The sequence below is a fragment of the Anticarsia gemmatalis genome, chromosome 19 (genome assembly GCF_050436995.1).
Source record: "Anticarsia gemmatalis isolate Benzon Research Colony breed Stoneville strain chromosome 19, ilAntGemm2 primary, whole genome shotgun sequence".
NCBI classification, from domain to species: domain Eukaryota; kingdom Metazoa; phylum Arthropoda; class Insecta; order Lepidoptera; family Erebidae; genus Anticarsia; species Anticarsia gemmatalis.
In genome coordinates, this window is record NC_134763.1 from 9,765,020 (window position 1) to 9,783,502 (window position 18,483).

General features: G+C 33.9%; 1 protein-coding gene across 2 annotated transcripts in view; it reads right to left on the reverse strand.

Moving 5' to 3' along the window:
* The window catches only part of side-VII (sidestep VII transmembrane protein), a 306,643-nt gene that overhangs the window by 198,330 nt on the left and 89,830 nt on the right, over positions 1–18,483 (reverse strand). For both annotated transcript variants that reach the window (XM_076126877.1, XM_076126876.1), the window contains exon 2: positions 16,226–16,380. In XM_076126877.1, coding sequence (XP_075982992.1) covers positions 16,226–16,313 — 88 coding nt within the window. In that variant the 5' untranslated portion in view covers positions 16,314–16,380. The remainder of the gene's footprint in view (positions 1–16,225; positions 16,381–18,483) is intronic.

The following is an 18,483-nucleotide window of genomic DNA, read 5'->3' on the forward strand; positions in this document are numbered from 1 at the left end:
GTCGCCTGCCTTTATAAAGTGGGTGCTCAAGTTCGAAGGAATGCTGTCACACCGAATACGAACCTTGAAGAAATTATCGTGCCTTTTCCAAACTGTTTAGTTAAAGAACCGACGTGTAACAGTTTAATTTAAAGAAAATGGTAGATCTTCGAAAAGGTCAGGTGCTCACTCGTAGCCAGAAGTCTTGTATGACAATATAATAATATTTGAATATTAAAGAGGTAATATAAGTAATTATGAATCGTAGTAAGTGACGTTCTATAGTATCTGGCTACCACCAAAAACAGATTTCATCTATGTATATATGTAGTACCTATGTATATATGCGAGTCCTAAAATAATTATGAGTGATTTTTATAACTTATATTTTATTCCTCTAAACTCCTTATTTTTCTTAGTTATCAGTACATCGGTAAAAGTTACACTGGGTCTATTGCAACTAGCAGAAATGACCTGCGGCGGTGCCATCAAACGGAACATGTGTGAATACGCATACATGCCTATGGCACTCTCTACACCTACGTTGTGACGTATCGTCTACATCAAAGACTACACGCTTTTTGAGGTAGATGATACATCGCGTAGGAAAAAGAGTTTCGTTGAACTAACTATTGTATATTGGGCACCTCTCTGGAAATAAGAAAAATTATCCTACAACACTAAACAAAAAAAACTTAAGTCGTGTTTAATCAAGACAACAAAATGTATAGAATATTTTTCTGTTGTGTATTAAAACAGACTTAGAAAAATATCAAAACTAAAAATTCATTTTCAATCCAAATGTTCCTTTGTGTAAATATTTTTTGTAACCATGTTTAAACAATTAAATTTTCTAAAAATACCAATAATATAAAAAAATCTTTTTTGTTACGCTTCGGTGTAACAGGCAGTCATATTCGGTCGTCTCTACAAAAGCCTTTGGTAGAGTTCGGCTGACACGTTGTAGAAGGAAAGTTTTTGAGTAAATACGACTAAGTTTCTTATACAGCGCTTTTTACGATACAGTTACGTTTTATTGTCAATCCCTTTTTGTTGCAAATTAATTTGTTGACTTCCTTCAAGGAGCTTTCAACTGAGGATTTGAGAGAGTTGAGAGCGTAAGACGTTTACAGAGATCAGTTTACATCCAGTTTCCATTTAAAACGAATTTTCATAATACTTTCTCGTTTAACATAGGAATACCCGGATTTTTTTAACTATTGTCTAGTATTATTACACGACAATTTACGCGAATGTGGATTTTACCTTTTCTGACTAAGAGTTGCCATGTACTGGACACATTACCAAACCCCGGCCTAATACTATTGGAATCAGTTTAAGATAAATTATAAATTCAACAGCACTTTGCCTGATTTGAGAATCCAACCCGTGACTTCGTGATTAGTAGTCTCTTACAATACCGACCAGACCACAAAGGCACTTATTCCTTATTTTACCATATTATGTATTATATCCTTAATGCATACAAAACTATAGGGCCAATAGAGGTCACCAAAATTCTGGGTCCAAAAACAAACGACCATCGACTTATCAATGTGCTTAAGAGAATGATATATTCCCAATATGGCGTGCAAAACCTTGCCAATGGCAGATTTATTCCGAACAATCCCACGATTTATATTATTATACAAAAATAAACGCACAGAATAATTGGGGAAATCGGTTCTTTAGGGAGAATTCTCTCGCGAAATGGTATTAAACGCACATATTCATAAATATGTAAAATCTCTTTTACCTCATAAATGCGTAAAGGGAGACTAAAGAATTATAATTAAAAACTCAAAAGCGGTCTATCTTTTCGTCAATGGCATTTTAGGGCTAAACTGATGCTTCAAAAATGTACATACGTGTTTACAATACAATTATTAATATTTAGGTGAATGGATGTATAATACTGAATCTGGCAAAAACATGCCGTTCAGTAGATTAGGACGAAATCTGACTATTGTGTTAAATATTTCTATCGAGCAGTCATCTCAAGTTTCATAGCAACACAGCGGGTTTATGTAGGCACAATTTCTTTTTACATCCTCCTTTGAAAATGCTGCATTTAATAGTAAAATATTCTTTATCTAATGCGATTATAACAAGTAGGTGTGAGTTCATAGGTGTGCGGAGGTCAGTGCAAGACCACTCCCGTGACGTCACACTGGACAAGCGGATTAAACCGGATTAATGGCCAACATCTGCACCGATCCTCTATGTGCTATGTACCGTAATTATACTGATGAATTATCCCATTTATGTGGGCAAAATTAGGCTAATTTTGGTGCATATTAAAGTTGAATATTGCATAAGTTGTACTATTGAAACAATTCCTCACCCACTTGCCTCATTCACTAACAAACTATTAAATAATATCGAACCTCAGAAGAATTGCTTTTAAAAAAAAAGTCAATGCCTTATCCTAGGTTTTTACCTATCTCCATGCATCAAACATCGGTTCAGAGTTTTACCGTAAAAGGTAATTACATAGACTTTTGTATTTATTTAAAAATGGGCTTCAAGAATAACTTAAATGATTCTCTTATGTTATGTCATGTATACACACACATTCTCATTCCTAAAACACTACTTTTATTTTGTTAATCCTACACACGCACGAATTGCGAGTCACCTAGTCTTCTACAAAAAATACTTCAGCAGTTGTATAGATACAGCCTTTGAATTCCATAAACCATTTGTCAAAATTATGAACAAAGTACATTGTGAAGATGCATTCGACTAGAGTAGTATCATGTCATCTTTAGAACATTATTGTACAAGTTTTAACTAAGCTCTCCAGTTGTCTGTATGAAAGTTTCACAATGATGTCACAAGCCTGTTATATTTTGATAGCTAAGTAGTGTATAAGTGTGGGTTCAGATTTAAGATTCGAGCAGTTATATGACTGAATGTTCACTACGTTCTTAATATTGTTGATTAACATGGCTGTGTTATGAATGGTAGAGTTTTGAGGTAAATAAGTATCGTAATTTTATCATGAATGTAAAATTAGGTGCATGTGGCAGAGGTGTATGAAATACATTGGTTGTCATTTCGCAATCGCAGTATATTGCTATTCACTGAGTATGTTATCAAACTCCGGGCAACGATCGGAAAAAAATCTAATATAAATAGGAAAATAGCGGTGGAATCATACTCGAAACATCAAAACGAGCAGTCTCAGTCCTCGACACGATCAATTCTTTTAAAGAATTCAACATAGTTTTACCAAAATCTATGTAGAATTCAAAATAATAAAACAATAACAACAATATCACATTACATCAAAAGTTAGCAGACTAATTTAAATTTTCAACTTGATTGATCTGTCATGGATCTGAACTACGAAGCTAACTATTATTAGACGCGGGGCTTCCCCTGGGTTTCACAAGGTGACTTGTTTACACTGATCGTGAAGTTTCTAGAACATTATCTTACTTGTAATCTAAGCGGCGTAGGCGTGAGTAGATATGACACAATAATTTTATATTTTTTCTGTTTTGGGTCTATTTTAAAAGATATTAAATACTTTTCTTCTAAACTTTGCTTAATATAGTGCGTGTATTTTGAGTATTTTTGTTTTAGACCAAAGGTTTGTCATTGCTTCTATTTGGATTACCGTCTTTATGAAAATAGGTATTTGTTTATCCTTGATTAGACCTTAACAGCAGGATATTGTTCTTTCAGCGCCAAATATTCTTTATGTCAAGTTTAGGTGCTGAAACACAGAGGCTGAAAAAAATTGTGCTAGAAGAGTTTGTTCGTTAGTTTCTAATAACGGAGTCCCAATTTTCATTTGCATCTCGAAAATTAAATGATGACGGGAATACACACTGTTGCCCATTATTACATAAAACATCCCGATAATTAAGAAATAATGTAGAATCTTCTTCCCTAATATCGATCAAAAACAGCCTTAGAAACAAACAACCTACCAATAATCCCTCCCCTAGATAATTGATATGACGCACAAAGAAACAATTAACATCAGTCCTGTCATAAAAACTATATAACAGATAGACGCGATAAAGAAGTTACATGTACTGTGACGTATTAACGACTGTGACGTCATAACATGGCGGAACACCTGATTGATGGTTGTCTCGTAGGGTGAAATTGTGTTTTGTTTTTGGGAAGAAAATTATTGCTTGCTATCTGGGGGCACGGAAGTGCCCCCGCAAGTCGAGCAAAAAAAAGCGGCACGGCCGTAACATCCTTTTCTCGAAGCAATTCGGGCTATTTTTGACACCCCTATAATTTCGTTGTGGATAAAACAAGAAGCCTGGATTTTCAGCAACTAATCAGTCATTGTATAAACACGGTATATTTAAAATTTCAGTCAATTTGAACCAGTAGTTTAAGAATGACAACTTGTTAAAATTTTGAATTTTGTCACTCACTGATTCACTGATTCACTGATTCACTGATTCACTGACTCACTGACTCACCGATCATCAAAAGTCTAAGGTACTTCTAGCAGACTTAGAAGCTTAAAATTTAGAATACAAATAGGGTTTAGTGTCTTAATCATGGGAAAAATTTAATATTTTCTAATTTCGGTCCAGTTTTCTAAATACACCAACTGCAACAATAACTTTGTAATCCTATATAAATGTATAAGATTACAAGGTTACATTTGCAGTTCATGAATTATTACTGTAGAAAATAAAATAAATAGGTGTAAACAGGTACCTACTATATGAGGCATAACGGGAGGGGGTATAGGGTGGGTAAGGGTGTTTAGCCCATGAAACTGAACAACATACCCATAGGAAAATATGTTGAATTATGAAATAAAACGTCTTTCCATACAAATTGGACTTATGTTCGCTCTACAAAAAGAAGCGAGATGCCATCAAAAACATTCTGTAAAAACCTCAAGTCTCGCCGTAAAAAGTGGTGAGATCTATATAATACCAAGTCGACTAATCTATTTAGTCTCTACTTAAAGGACCTTCTGTCTTAAGTTATAACGTATGTTATTATCATGCCAATTTAAAAAAAAAACCTTTAAAACAAATAGATCGACTTGGTCATCGCAAGAAAACACAAATTCGCCATTATTAACATTTCAGGAGCATTAACTTCTTGTCGTGCTGTGTAGTGTGATACATACTAATAAATAATCAAATCATGCGATGGCCAGGTCGGTCTATTTGTTTTAAAGGTATTTTTTTTTAAATTGGCATGATAATAACATACGTATTAACTTAAGACAGAAGGTCCTTTAAGTAGAGACTAAATAGATTAGTCGACTTGGTATTATATAGATCTCACCACTTTTTACGGCGAGACTTGAGGTTTTTACAGAATGTTTTTGATGGCATAAGTTATATGGGAAACGGTATGTGACAGTATCTTTAAGTTTATGAGTGTTTATATTTAAGTACTTAACAATGTAAAGCGCTGCTTGACAAGTATACCTTTAGTGCTCTCTCAAACTTAGCTGATCGGAAACTAGAAATTGATTTTTCGCCGAAGCGTTATGATAAAAGTCTTTGTTCTGCGAAATTTAAGTACTGCTTACCCTATTCTTCTCAAGTGTTTGACACAAACTTAGTCATTCACAGTCATATGCAAATTATGTAGACAACGAAAGAGTAAGTAGTGTCATACCACTTACTTGAACTCTTAAAATGTTCTATCTTAAAAACATAATAACACTTTTTATATCTTACAAATTTCATTCGGACCTCACAATTCACAGATACATACATACATCTTTATAGTAAAAACTCCTTCGTGAATCCAGTAGCTATATCGAACCAAAACTAAAAGAATCTCGCAACATCTGACTCAAGTCGTGGGCGTATCAATCAGTAGAATCGGTTCAACGGCCGACAATCGGTGTGTTGTTCAATAAACACCCAAGTATCCAGTAATTGGCTACAGGATTAAGTGGAAGAAAGTTCCACGTTCATTGTTTGTACAACTAATGTTGCAGGTATCGGTAGTTTTAGTTAAATATCAGGAAATTGTTGTAGTTTTTGTAATTTTATCTGTTTTGTAGGTTTTTGGCAAATACATTTTGAATAGAAATCGTTATAATGAATTCAGACTATCTATACTCTTAATGTTAATGCTAAAATATGTACTATGTCACGGTAAAAAATTTAATCAGACTCGCATGACTACTTTTACTTTTTCAGTAGAGACAAAAATTACTTTTACGACGACATTTACCAATAGGCAATCCGCAAAAAAGCACTACTTAAAATAATACCTTTTTCTGAATTACATAAGCTCTAGTATGAAATTACTAAAATTGTTCGAATACTGAAGATGCCACTGGAATACTACCAATAAACATCGTAGACATTTACAACTACAACAACAACACAAATCTCAAAACACTACCAGTTTGATATAAATCCAATCAACTTTTAATTCAACAAACAATATACCGGAAAATATTCCCAACAACAGTGTCTTCAAAATGAAAGCCGTCAAGGAATAATGAACTTCTCGAACAAAAGCTTCGGGATGAAAGGGAACCAATGTATTGGTATTCAATACAGTGGTAATAATAAAAATAATAAAGAAAATAATAATAAAAGAGAAATTAGATGAGGGTAGACCTTAATGTTCTGAGTTGAAGGATAAAGGTGTGTTTACATTAGCGGTTATTACACCCGTGTTATGTAATAACCCGGGTATGTGTACCCGGTTTATTACAATGTAAGCTATTGAGTTTGTTTGTTGATTTTATTAGAGTATTGAACGTTTGTTTCGCTAATATTCGACGTGATTATGTTTTTTGTGTGGCTGTCTTGGTTTCATTAATTAGCGTATATTAGCAAACAACCACGTTTTTATAAGGAATCTTCTCTTATTTTTGTTGAGAATCAAGGGACTGGCTGTGCTAAGGCCTACCAAGAAATAAAAAGGACATCGCCTCCTTGGATTATTGCGGTACCATATTGATTATTAAGTTAGATAAATTCTAAATCTCTAATGAGAAATCGTTTTGGCAAGCTACAAAGTTTTTGAAATAGCTTGAAAACCTAAATGCTATATTTTCTCAACATTAAATAGGTCAGAACGTTCAAACGTAAGAATAAGAACGTTAAAATCGCCAACAATAAACCCAATTCACACCGCCTGCAATGTACGTACCAAATTACCCCGTTAATTTTAACCCGGGTTTTTCGTTGCGTGTGTTCTAGCCTTAGATGTTACAAAAACGTTGGGCATTATACCCGGGTGTTCTGACCCGGGCAATTATGTTGGGCAAGGCACGTAATGCGCTCAAATCTCGTATAAAGTGGTGCTTTCTCGAATATTTTTTCACCGGGTTAGTTATATGAAAGGATTTTCGGGTATTAAGTTTTTGATGAAAACAGTGTTGATTTAGTTTTGGGAATTTTGTTTGGTTGGACGCGTGTGAAGTAACAAGTTTGACAATTTTTTTTTAATTAAGAGGAATACTTGTTTTAATTATTATAATTGTACTTAATTCAAAAAATAAAATTAATTCTTTCAGCGAATACCTAGAGGTAAGAATTATGAAAGAATTTTAATCGACAAAGGATTCATTTTTAGTAATTTCATTGTATTAACAGACGTATGTACCATCTGACGCGATAAACTGAATCTGATAAGGTAAAGGTGCTTACAAAAAAAGTAAAACTGAACCGCGATTTGTAATTATTTTTTTCAATAAAGTTACCCAGCCAAAAGTTTCCAGTCAGGGTAAAAGCCAAAGTTCAATAAATTATAATTCCGTTGTTCATTCTTGTTGTTCCATCAAATTTACTAACCAGGAAACTAGCACCGAAACCAAGAACTCTCTCGATATTTTCGACCAGAATCCACAAAACAAATTGAGAGATTCAAAGTCGCAATACAAATTCGAGCATCCATGAATTGCTGTCAACAAAATGACGTCACTATTCTTCTAAAGTTTTTTAGTAAACTACGACCGCCATGACAATAGTACAGTCGCGATGGTAATTATACTTGTCTCTTCGCTCCACTTCCAACTTTTCCACTTTTGACGAGTTTTCTTTTAGTTTTTTGCATTTTTCCTTCACTCACTACGACCCACGTTCAAGTAGTGGAAGTCAACTTTTAACCTTCTATTTCTGAGTGTTAAGTTAAAAATACTAGTGCATACATAAACAGTTACTTCAAGTTCAACGGTTAGTACAGCTATCGCTGAAATTTTATCTTGAGTATTTCTATTAACGTAAATAAAGTACTGCAAAATCATAAAAAAAAACTAGCTGTGGGTAATTTTAAGTTGATAATATGGACTTATAGTATATACCATCAATGCAATATCTGAATTTTATATCTTGATTGGTTTGTGTGGATAGTTAAATAAAACAGTTTTTCAAATCCTCCACCACATAGAATTTGGAATTCATAAAAATCAAGGCTCGTTTTTATTATAGAGTATATTGTTATTTTCGATTGTTATTTACCAATAAAATGAAACAGCAAACTATTAAAACTGCATGAAATGTTTTCAAATAAATTGAGTCACGCAATGCTCAAATTTTATAGAAAATAGACTCGCGCGGCTTCACATGCATACAAACTTTAAGACATCAGCCGCTTGCGAGTCAATTACAAAAAAACCTATACTGTATTAATTATAATCTAAACATGTAGTGTATGACAAGACAGACCTTAGTTACCAGACTTTAAACATTACATATATTCATAACTAGCTGACCCGCGCGACTTCGCTTGCGTCACCGAAGAGAGAATGGGTCATAATTTTCCCCGTTGTTACTAGTTGCTGCTCCGCTTCTAATGGCCGTAGCGTGATGTTATAATTATAGCCTGTAGCCTTTCTCGATAAATGGATTATCTAACACTGAAAGATTTTTTCAAATCGAAACAGTAGTTCCTAAGATTAGCGCGTTCAAACAAACAAACTCTTCAGCTTTATAACATTAGCATAGATATCATAGCTTTTTCCCGCAGCGGTAGGCAGAGACCAAATAACGCTACTTGGTACAATTTTTCAAACTTTCTTTTCAATCACATCCATTCACCTTAACATACAGGACCGTAAGTTATGAGTACCAGACGAAGCAAAATAACATTTATAACATTAGTATGAAAATACAATTACTATCCTGGTGTTATGTCATCGTTATTATGCAAAATCAAATCACAACATTGAAATCTCGCAACGTTCATATTCGCATCACGTATAATTTATTCAAAAGTCACTGATATAGCTCCGATACCATCAAATTGTTATAAAATGTGGTAACATCATTAGTGGCATATAATTTTAGTAGGGATGGTATTGTTACGAAATTTCGGATCCGGATATCCGGATGTATTAATAGTATTGTTTCGGTTTCAGATACGGTTGCGGATATGCAAGTATAACGGATAGTTAGTAAATTTGGACAGTTTTGGTTACTTACTTATATCGGGTTTTGTAGAAATTTGTTTTGGATAGTTTTAATCACGATTATTAGATTTCGATTTAATTGATTAAGTTTAAAACGTTCATGATTATGATTACTCTTGTCATATCTGAAATCTTGCAAAACTTTTACATCTTCGGATAAAATTTTGTTTCGGATATCCGTATCCGCGCCCGAACTACTTTATCCTTAATAATTTGGTATGGAAATAATGTTTCCATACAAATTACAGAGGGAAGAATGGGGAATCAACCACGCTATTCAAATTGGTTAAGGTTTGATTAGTGGGCGATGCAACCATTCATTTTGTTAGGGTACATACACATGATATTTTTTGTTCAGTAATAGTCGGTTTCTGATTACATCGATACTGTATCGAATTCGCTGTTATTGTGTATATTCAAATTGTATTTTCCAGTGACTACATTGATGTTGAAATGTCATAAAAGTCAATTAACTCGCCTTGTAATAGTAGTTATGTGTGTATGTGCTTTGGCCTTTATTGATTTAGGGGTTAAACCCATGAGTCACATTACCGCTAACATTTTGAGACATAAAAATATATAGAGAATAAAAATATAAAGGTATTTCAAAATATAGTTACGTATTCAGTTTCCGCTACCAAATAATTTAATTTCAAAAAATATTTTACAGATATTAAATACAATGTCAAAAAAAATATTCTTTTATATCTCATGATGAAAAAATTGGCTCTCAAAAATGTTTGATATAATTTGTCAAGTTGGCAAATTGAGGGTGAGTGTACATCGTCGAGAGGGAAGGGTCAATGTTGAGTTTTAATCAAAAAGCCAATATTTTCGCCGAAAATTTTCATAATGATGCTTGTTTCAAATGAACTAATTAAACCAAATTTCGTAGAAAGCAGTACGTGGATTTCCTAAATTATGCAGTGGCGTGTTTATCTAAATAATTTGTATTGAAAATCTAAAAGTGACAAAATGTAGTTTCCTATACGTAACTGATTCCTAATAAACTTTTAAATAGACTAGGTTTTGACCTGTGGTTTGACATGTTGCAATAGACATATAATATAATTATTAAGTGGATTTTATGGTTTGATTCCCAGACGAAACAATTAAGTGGGTTATTAAAAAATAAATTTGGTTTATATTTGGGTAAAAGGTTTAATGTAGGTTAGGTACATACATACCGTCCCCAAGCAACATTTTCAAAAACTTTCGACTCAAAATGAAACTATGAATCCTTTTTGGAATTCCTAGCTCAGTTGCTTTGAAATATCAAAACAATAGTAGCGACTGGCATTCTGTCGAGGATTGTAACATTCTCCCTCCAGGGACAGGCTTATGTCAAAATTGTATGTCGAAAACTGTACAGGTTTTACCTGGTATAGCCAAAGCTAGTACTCTATGGCTGACGTCACGCTATATAGATCTTAGCTTCGAAAGCAGGCAGGCTTTTGAATCAATGTATTTTAATACAAAACATATTTATGTGTGTTTTTTGGTATGTTAATATAATGACAAACAAATGCGCAAAATTGAAATCCGGATATAATTTTTACTTGATTGTGAAGACTGAAATAAGGCTTGCGCTTGTTTGTAGCTCCACTAAAACACAAGCACGCTATTTAATATTAAATGTTATCCATTTACTAAAATTAACTGCAAAATATGACAAACAAATAGACTCTTTTATACCTGTGTTCCGACTGCTTAGCGGAGTCTCCACGCTTCGGAGTACCTGATAGCAATTTAAACAGCGACAACGAAATAGCCCAGTTATTAATGTAACGCAACGTAACCGTGTGTCGCATTGCGGTCATGTGAATTCCCCACTTTTGCCCGGATTACATTTTTTATCCGGTCCGACACCCGGATCGGTGTCGTGTTTAAGCCATTTTTGTTGCCGACTGTACTTGTTTTTTTAGTTTTTGGTGCGGCTTTGTTTAGAATTGAATTCATAATTTGATTGTTTTTTTTTTGAGTGTGCAGCAAAGATTTTTGCTTGTGATAGTACCGTTTCATGATTTTTGTTCGTTAGTCCAGTTGCCACGTGAGAATATTAAAGTTCTGTTTTAAAATTTGTTTCTTTTTTACAAAAGTAATCCCGGTTTTTTTCAATTGCTTATTTCATTAATTGTTAAGGTTGCTTTTTGAAAATCCAAAAGGAAAAGTGGTACTAGCAAAGAATATAGGTATAAGTAGACTATACTATCTGTTTGTATTTTCATCAGAATAACAACATTCGAAGCACCATTAACACAACGACATCCAATACAGAAATAAAGACATTCAATGCAACCATCGCGAATTTTAGAATGCAAATGTAAGTGTAGCGCTTCATCGCTAGATAAGGAGGGGATGAGAGCGGAAAGCGAAGCAGCTGGCTCCTAAGGGATTGGATGAAGGAATCAGCAGTAATAGTCGTATGCAAAGTAGCGATTCAAGCGCTGTTCGGTCACACGACACTCGCGAGACCAACAAGCTTTTTAAAAAGTTCCTTTTATTTTTTGAATCGAAACGGTTATGGAATGTCAGTTGAATAATTTTTGAATTATCGAATAGATTTCGTTGATGGTGCAGACGTGGACGGAAATGCGGGACTGTAGTTGGTATTTGCTTGGTCTTTTTTAGTTATAATGCAGCTGGATACTGGGACTTTCAATGGTTATATGGCGTCACTGTTTAGTTTGTAACAGAAGGAAAAAGTATGTATGATGAAACATTGCTCTTTGAAACAAAATTATAATGTAATATGCTTTTATGGCATGCAGGCACGCTAAGATTGGTTAGTATATTCATAACGTATTTCGATGATTTTATAGATGACTATATCAAGAGACCTAAGTTTATGAATCTAATAGACTTCTAGTTTTTCAAAAAAGTTTATGCTCAATTTTAGAATTTTTGAAGCGAAGAGTAATGCTGAATATTCTTAAACAATTTGTAAAATTGCTAATCATCATTATTCGACTTATTGAACTACACTAGCCAACACAGATAGCAACAACACACCTTCCGAAATTCCTCCAACTAGCGAACTCAACTTGAGCATTAATACACGAACTATCTCAAAGAACTCAACGCCACCTGTTCGATTGTTCATCAAGTCAAGTTAACCGGACTCCGGACGAAGTGCCAAGCATTCCTTACTAGCAGATACTCAATTAACAACATCTACTTGAGCGTTCAAAGGAATTGCTCAGTGATTAAAGGAATAACGGTAAACTTTACTGTTATAGATTCCAATTTTATTTGGCTATTCAACTAGGTTATAAGATTTTATTAGTTCTGTTTATTGAACTTTAAGTTTTAAATTTTGATAGTTTTGCAGAAATATTTTTACTGCTTTAGAGTTCCGCAAGGAAGTGGTTGGAACCCTTCGTCTGAATGATAAATCTTTAGTTTCATAAATTTCATAAAATAACATAAACATATTTTCATTTTGTTACTTTTCAATAGCCAAAAATGTTTTTTCTAAATATTTGCTATTTGGAATACTTACAAAGGTGGTGTGGCATCCATGTCTAACACACCTAAGAATTGTTTGTGACGAATTTGTGTTATAGAATAATAGGTACTCAATCAAAACAAATACTCAGTCTTCAACCTACCTAGCTACGTATTAAAAAACAAACGATAAAAGAAATTGTTAACTAGTGAAATACCTACTTCGTGTTCTATTGTAGAACGTTTGAAAACAAACCCAGTTCTGGAACATCATAAGCCTGCTAACCGTATTCAGACAACACACGTTATTGAAAAACTATAAAACAAACCTTTTCATTTACCAATCGCCATAACGCTTCCCGTAAACTTTGCAAATCCACGAGTTGAATTAAACAGCTCTCCGCGCACCGGGGTTTTATAGGAACTCTTCACAAAATTCCACTACAACACATCTATTTTAATTCAAACCTTATGTTCTATAGTACAGGATTGATTTTTGATTGAACGTTACAAGTATCTATGCTGAAATTCCTCTCGTATATCCAAGTTTAATTTGCAACCTTATACTGTTAGTAATAGAATAGATATTTTGTTACACACACCAGATATTTGGTGCACAATAGATTGTATTTGATGTCAAAAATCTTCAATCAGTTCTCGACCTTATTTTTTGTGTCATACAGTCTAATTTTCCCTGTTGTGTGTCAAGTTCTATGTGTGATAAGTCACAAAACATTAGTACCGTATGTCTGTTTATCGAGATCATTAAAGGCGAAGCTGCTATTGACGTCTGGTTTTTGTCAAAGTTGGCGTTGACAGAACACAGTTAGCTTTGCCGAAACATTCGTGATTGATTTAGGAACGGTCTTGTTACGGAAATGTTTGAATTAGTTGGTAAAACTAACATGGCAGGCTACTTAAGGGATAGAACAAGCAATTGTGGAGGTTGAGTGAATTTTGGATTGAGGTAATTCTAAGAATTTTCCAGTTACCCCTTAAATTGGATAAGATTTTAAGATACATTTTTAGATAAAACAAGAATTTAGTTGCTTCGTAAAGTCGAAAGACCAAAACGAAAAAGTATGATACCCAGCAATTTATCAATGAAAGCAAATATTAAATTAAGTTTGAAATTACTTACGCTTCAACAAAACTACTCTACAGCACCTATCACACCTCTTAAACAGTCTATTTACGGCAAAACCGATTCTTAAATTAGTAGTAATTGCAAATTATGAAAACCACTTGTGATTTTTACTTTTATTATTTTAAACAAACTAATTGATTTCTTTAGCCTAAATTAATCAGATACATTGGACTGTAGCACGATTCTTTAGAGCCGGCACTAACGAGTTACGAAAATTTGACATTTAAAATTTACTAAAGAATTAGTTTTTACGACACCCGCTAGAGGCGCTGATCGGGTTTTCAAACAAATTTTGCCGGGAAATCGGGAAATTGACCCTCTGTTATTCATCGGTAAGTAAGAACTAAAACTTTGCATGGCATTTCAAGCACATAGAATATCGTAAGTAATCAACAGTGACTGGTTTTTGTCACACCGCCTTGTCTCTCGCAAGCTTCATACATCGGTACAGTTAATCGATGTCGCCGACACACAGCCGAGAAATGGCGGATGCTCTCTTCAGTGACGTTTAACGTTGAATTTTCGCATCTATTCAGTTTTTACGGATTCAATAGCATTTCTTTTCGGTTTAAAAGCTTTAGTCCAGTTATTTAAGCGTAAAAAGGGGGTCAACGAATATTGGCAGTCCATAGAATGGGAAATATGTGAAAACGGGAATCCTTATGCCATAACATCTGACACTATATAAGAATAGATACGCAAATATATTTCTTCATCTTGCCTTTGATTGCTTGACGTTTTGGCGTTACACTAACAGTGGTCGCAAAATGACTGATATTCTTTTAGATTTGTGCTTTAAAATCTATCATAATCTAGTCATTCACATTCCGACGAAAAAGAAAAGCCTGACTGTTTCATTATTCTGATGGAATACAATAGAGACGCTGATCAATTTTCATTATGTTTCTTGATAAATCCAACATAAAACTTCACTTTTAATATTACAACCCAGCCAAAATTTGATAAAATTTTTTATACTTTTCAAACATTACGTTGTTTACGTCTTTTCCTAGATAGGTTTATTAATTTAAATTTCAACATCATTCTAAAATATTTACTTACAATAGGTATCAAGGTATTTCACTAATAAATCAAGCATATTAGATTCCATTGACGCGTACACGTGACTAGATTCTAATTCCCGCTGTCAGAATGATCCAATGGACTGCGATCCGTTCAGTTACGTCGCAGATTGCTTTGTACAGGATGTATTGAAGGGCTTTTTGGAGTATTGTCTAGCTATATTTAATCTTGTGGGCCATGTACCGTGATACATGTAATAGCTTAGAAGCCTGAGAATATAGGTGAGGATGGTAAATTCAAGATTTATTTTAAGAAAAATGTACCTAATATTAAGTGGTAGTAATGTGATCTATGCGTGTTATGTTTTTGTGATTTTCAGTCGGTTTAAATTGCATAACAATTGTTTCAAAACATTAAATTTCGTCATTAAATCACTTTTTAATAAACACAATTAGTAATTTCGTTAAATAAAATTTATCGATAATAAATAATGTTAATTAATTAACCTCAAAATGCGTCTCTTGAAAAATCCGGAATAAAAGCTAATCAGTAGTTCTACTTGCACGACGAGAGCGGCGCGAGTTGATTAGGTCGCGATATGGAATACCGATGCGTTTCATCGCTGATAGCTACAAAGGGCGCGTGTAATCTAGACCGTTGATTTCATTGAACTCGTCACGATTGCAGTATATGTCGCGTTACACTTATGTAAGTAGAATAACACCAGATTGTGATTGATCAACAACTTAGTTTTGAACCTTGTTTCCAGGCATTGCGGCTATCCAAAGTATACAAAATTCTAAATTTTGAACCTGCTTATGCAGCGAACTGTGGCTTTTGGATACAGCAACTTTATTTAGGAAATACATAGAATTGAAATTATAGTTTAATCATGCATGCCAAGGCTCCCTTCAAAGTTGTTAAAATCAAATCATTTATTAATTAAGGTCTATTGTTGACACGTCTTATCATAGTCGTTACAAATTGAATCTACCACTTGGGTCTCCTGAAAAATCAGGAATAAAAAAAAGAAAAATATCGGTGTAGAGCCTTATAAGAAGAGCTAGCAAGAAACTCACGGTCACTCTTTTCAATCGCTTAAAGATTTTCAATGAGTTGATACAATCATTGATCATACGAGCAGCTGCTAACAATCAGCGATTTTGGACTGTATCATTCTGAATGATTATAAAATCAAGACCTTAAAATAATCTTAGATACTAAGCATTTTTTGAAGGTCTACTTACCGTTTTTAGCAGCCATAGCCATCAGTGTGGCGCCGAGCACCGCGGCGGTGACGATGAGCCGACACAGCGCCGGCACCATGGCGAACATCACTAGCTCATCACTTCACATCACTTCACGGTCAACTGGTCGCGAATCGATTATTTGGAGGGAACATCTGAAACAAAGAGAATGGAGTTGATAATTTTGTGAAGAAGTTTGCAGTTTGGAGTTTTGTAGGTAACTGGTGCCTATGTTGAAACGCTTTTACGAAGCGATGGTAGATTAAAAATAATGTAAAGATTCTAAAGTATTGCGAAAAGTTTATAAAGTTAAAATATTTTGAATAATAAGTATCTGAATTTGTTTCAAATGCACCTCTAGTGACTCAAGTATGAGTTGAGAATTGAAAACCAAGGTTTAATAAATAAATGAGTTATATAATGAAAATATAGTAAAGAAGCTTTTATTCAGAGGGGGTCAACTTATTGTCAATTTTGAAACGTTTCATTAAAGGATTCAAATTTTAAATCGTGGACTACTATTGTGTCTTCCGCCTGTTATATTTATATTCATACCGGTATTGTAAATAAAATTAATCGAACGTCATCATAAAAGCACAATATTGTCAACCAAAACAAAGCATCAATAACAATTTGTTGCAATTTTAGATACATTAACACCATAAATCGTTGTAACTTTAATTACGCTGTCAAAAACTAAAATCATAATTAACTTTTTAGACAATGGCTTCCATTTGATGTCAAAACATCAATAGTAATTAATTACGGTACAAAAACTATTTTATTATAGTCCAACAACTTAGTAGAGAGTTTTGTGTGCAAGGTTTACGACTGTAGAAGGTATATAAATTGCAGTAATTTGAGCATTAGTAGTAGACTGCTTTTTTTAATACAGCTACTTTATTTTTGAAATGCTTAAAATTAAACTCAAGCCAAGGACAAGGGTCTCCTCCCGTAATGAGGGAGTGGTTAGGTTAGCTTGAATCCACCACCCTGGCCAAGTGCGGTATTACAGACTTTGCATTGCTTCCACAACCGAGTTAAAGAACTCTCACATATGCAAGGTGACATCGCGATGTTTTAACCGTTGGAGCAAGTGACCATTTTTTGAATTACGCTTAACTCCTAAAAGTCATTGAAGTGATGCCTGGGGTTCGAACTTGCGACCATTTGCGTAGGAGGCGCTAACTTAAACCACTCGGCTATCACTGCTGCTCGATATTTTATTAATAGTTTTTAAGATACTTAGAATCAATCATCATAATGACGATAAATCGTGCATAACAAAGGCTCTCAACCAATATGTCGGACTATATTTGCCTTTCAAATTGTCACCAGTTTCAAATATAATAATGTTTTATGTTAATCGGTTAAGCCAAAACGTGTGAACATGTCAGGGCTTGATGATATATAATTACTGTTAATTGGTATTGTGGTTTTATGAATTATAATCGAGATTGAAATGGGTGCGATAGACGTTTTACATTGAAATATGAAGCGATAGATTGTTTAGTATTGATTGGTTAAATATTATAATTAATATTAGGTATATTAAAGCTCTAATTATTAATTAGTTATTGTAGACACGATTAGGCTGAGTTTTATCGGAAGACTAGCAGACTCGCGCAACTTCGCTTGTGACACGTAACAGTGAATAGGTCAAATTTTTTCCCGTTTTTGTAACACTTCTTACTGGTACTCTGCTCCTATTAGTCGTAGCGTGATGATAATATTTATTTAGCCTATAGCCTTCCTCGACAAAAAGATTATCTAACATGAAAAAAATTTTCAAATCGGACCAGTAGTTTCTGAGATTAGCGTGTTCAAACAAACAAACTCTTCAGCTTTATAATATTAGTATAGATGTGCGAAGTACTTTCCACCAATAATAAAAGCTGTGCTTATAACTGTTAGGTCTTAAAGTATATCTTGATTTTTTCTGGTGGAAATGCTGCTTTACTGGTAAGTGATCGACTAGATCAGATGTTCAACGTGACCTATGTCATAGTCTGTAACATTTTTGATCTCCACTTTTTCTCCGTCCTTGGACAGATTGCACAAAGATAGAATTTTACCAAGGACTGAGCAACGTGGAGATTAAATATTTGAAAAATACCTTTACTACCGTTTGGAAGAGAGAGAGTAACCTAATCAAAACAGTCTATAATCTAGCCATATTATAAAATAAACCATTTTAAAATAGCCTTGAAAAAATATCAAACAACCCACTCAATAGTTTAATCAGGCAACTCGGCTCT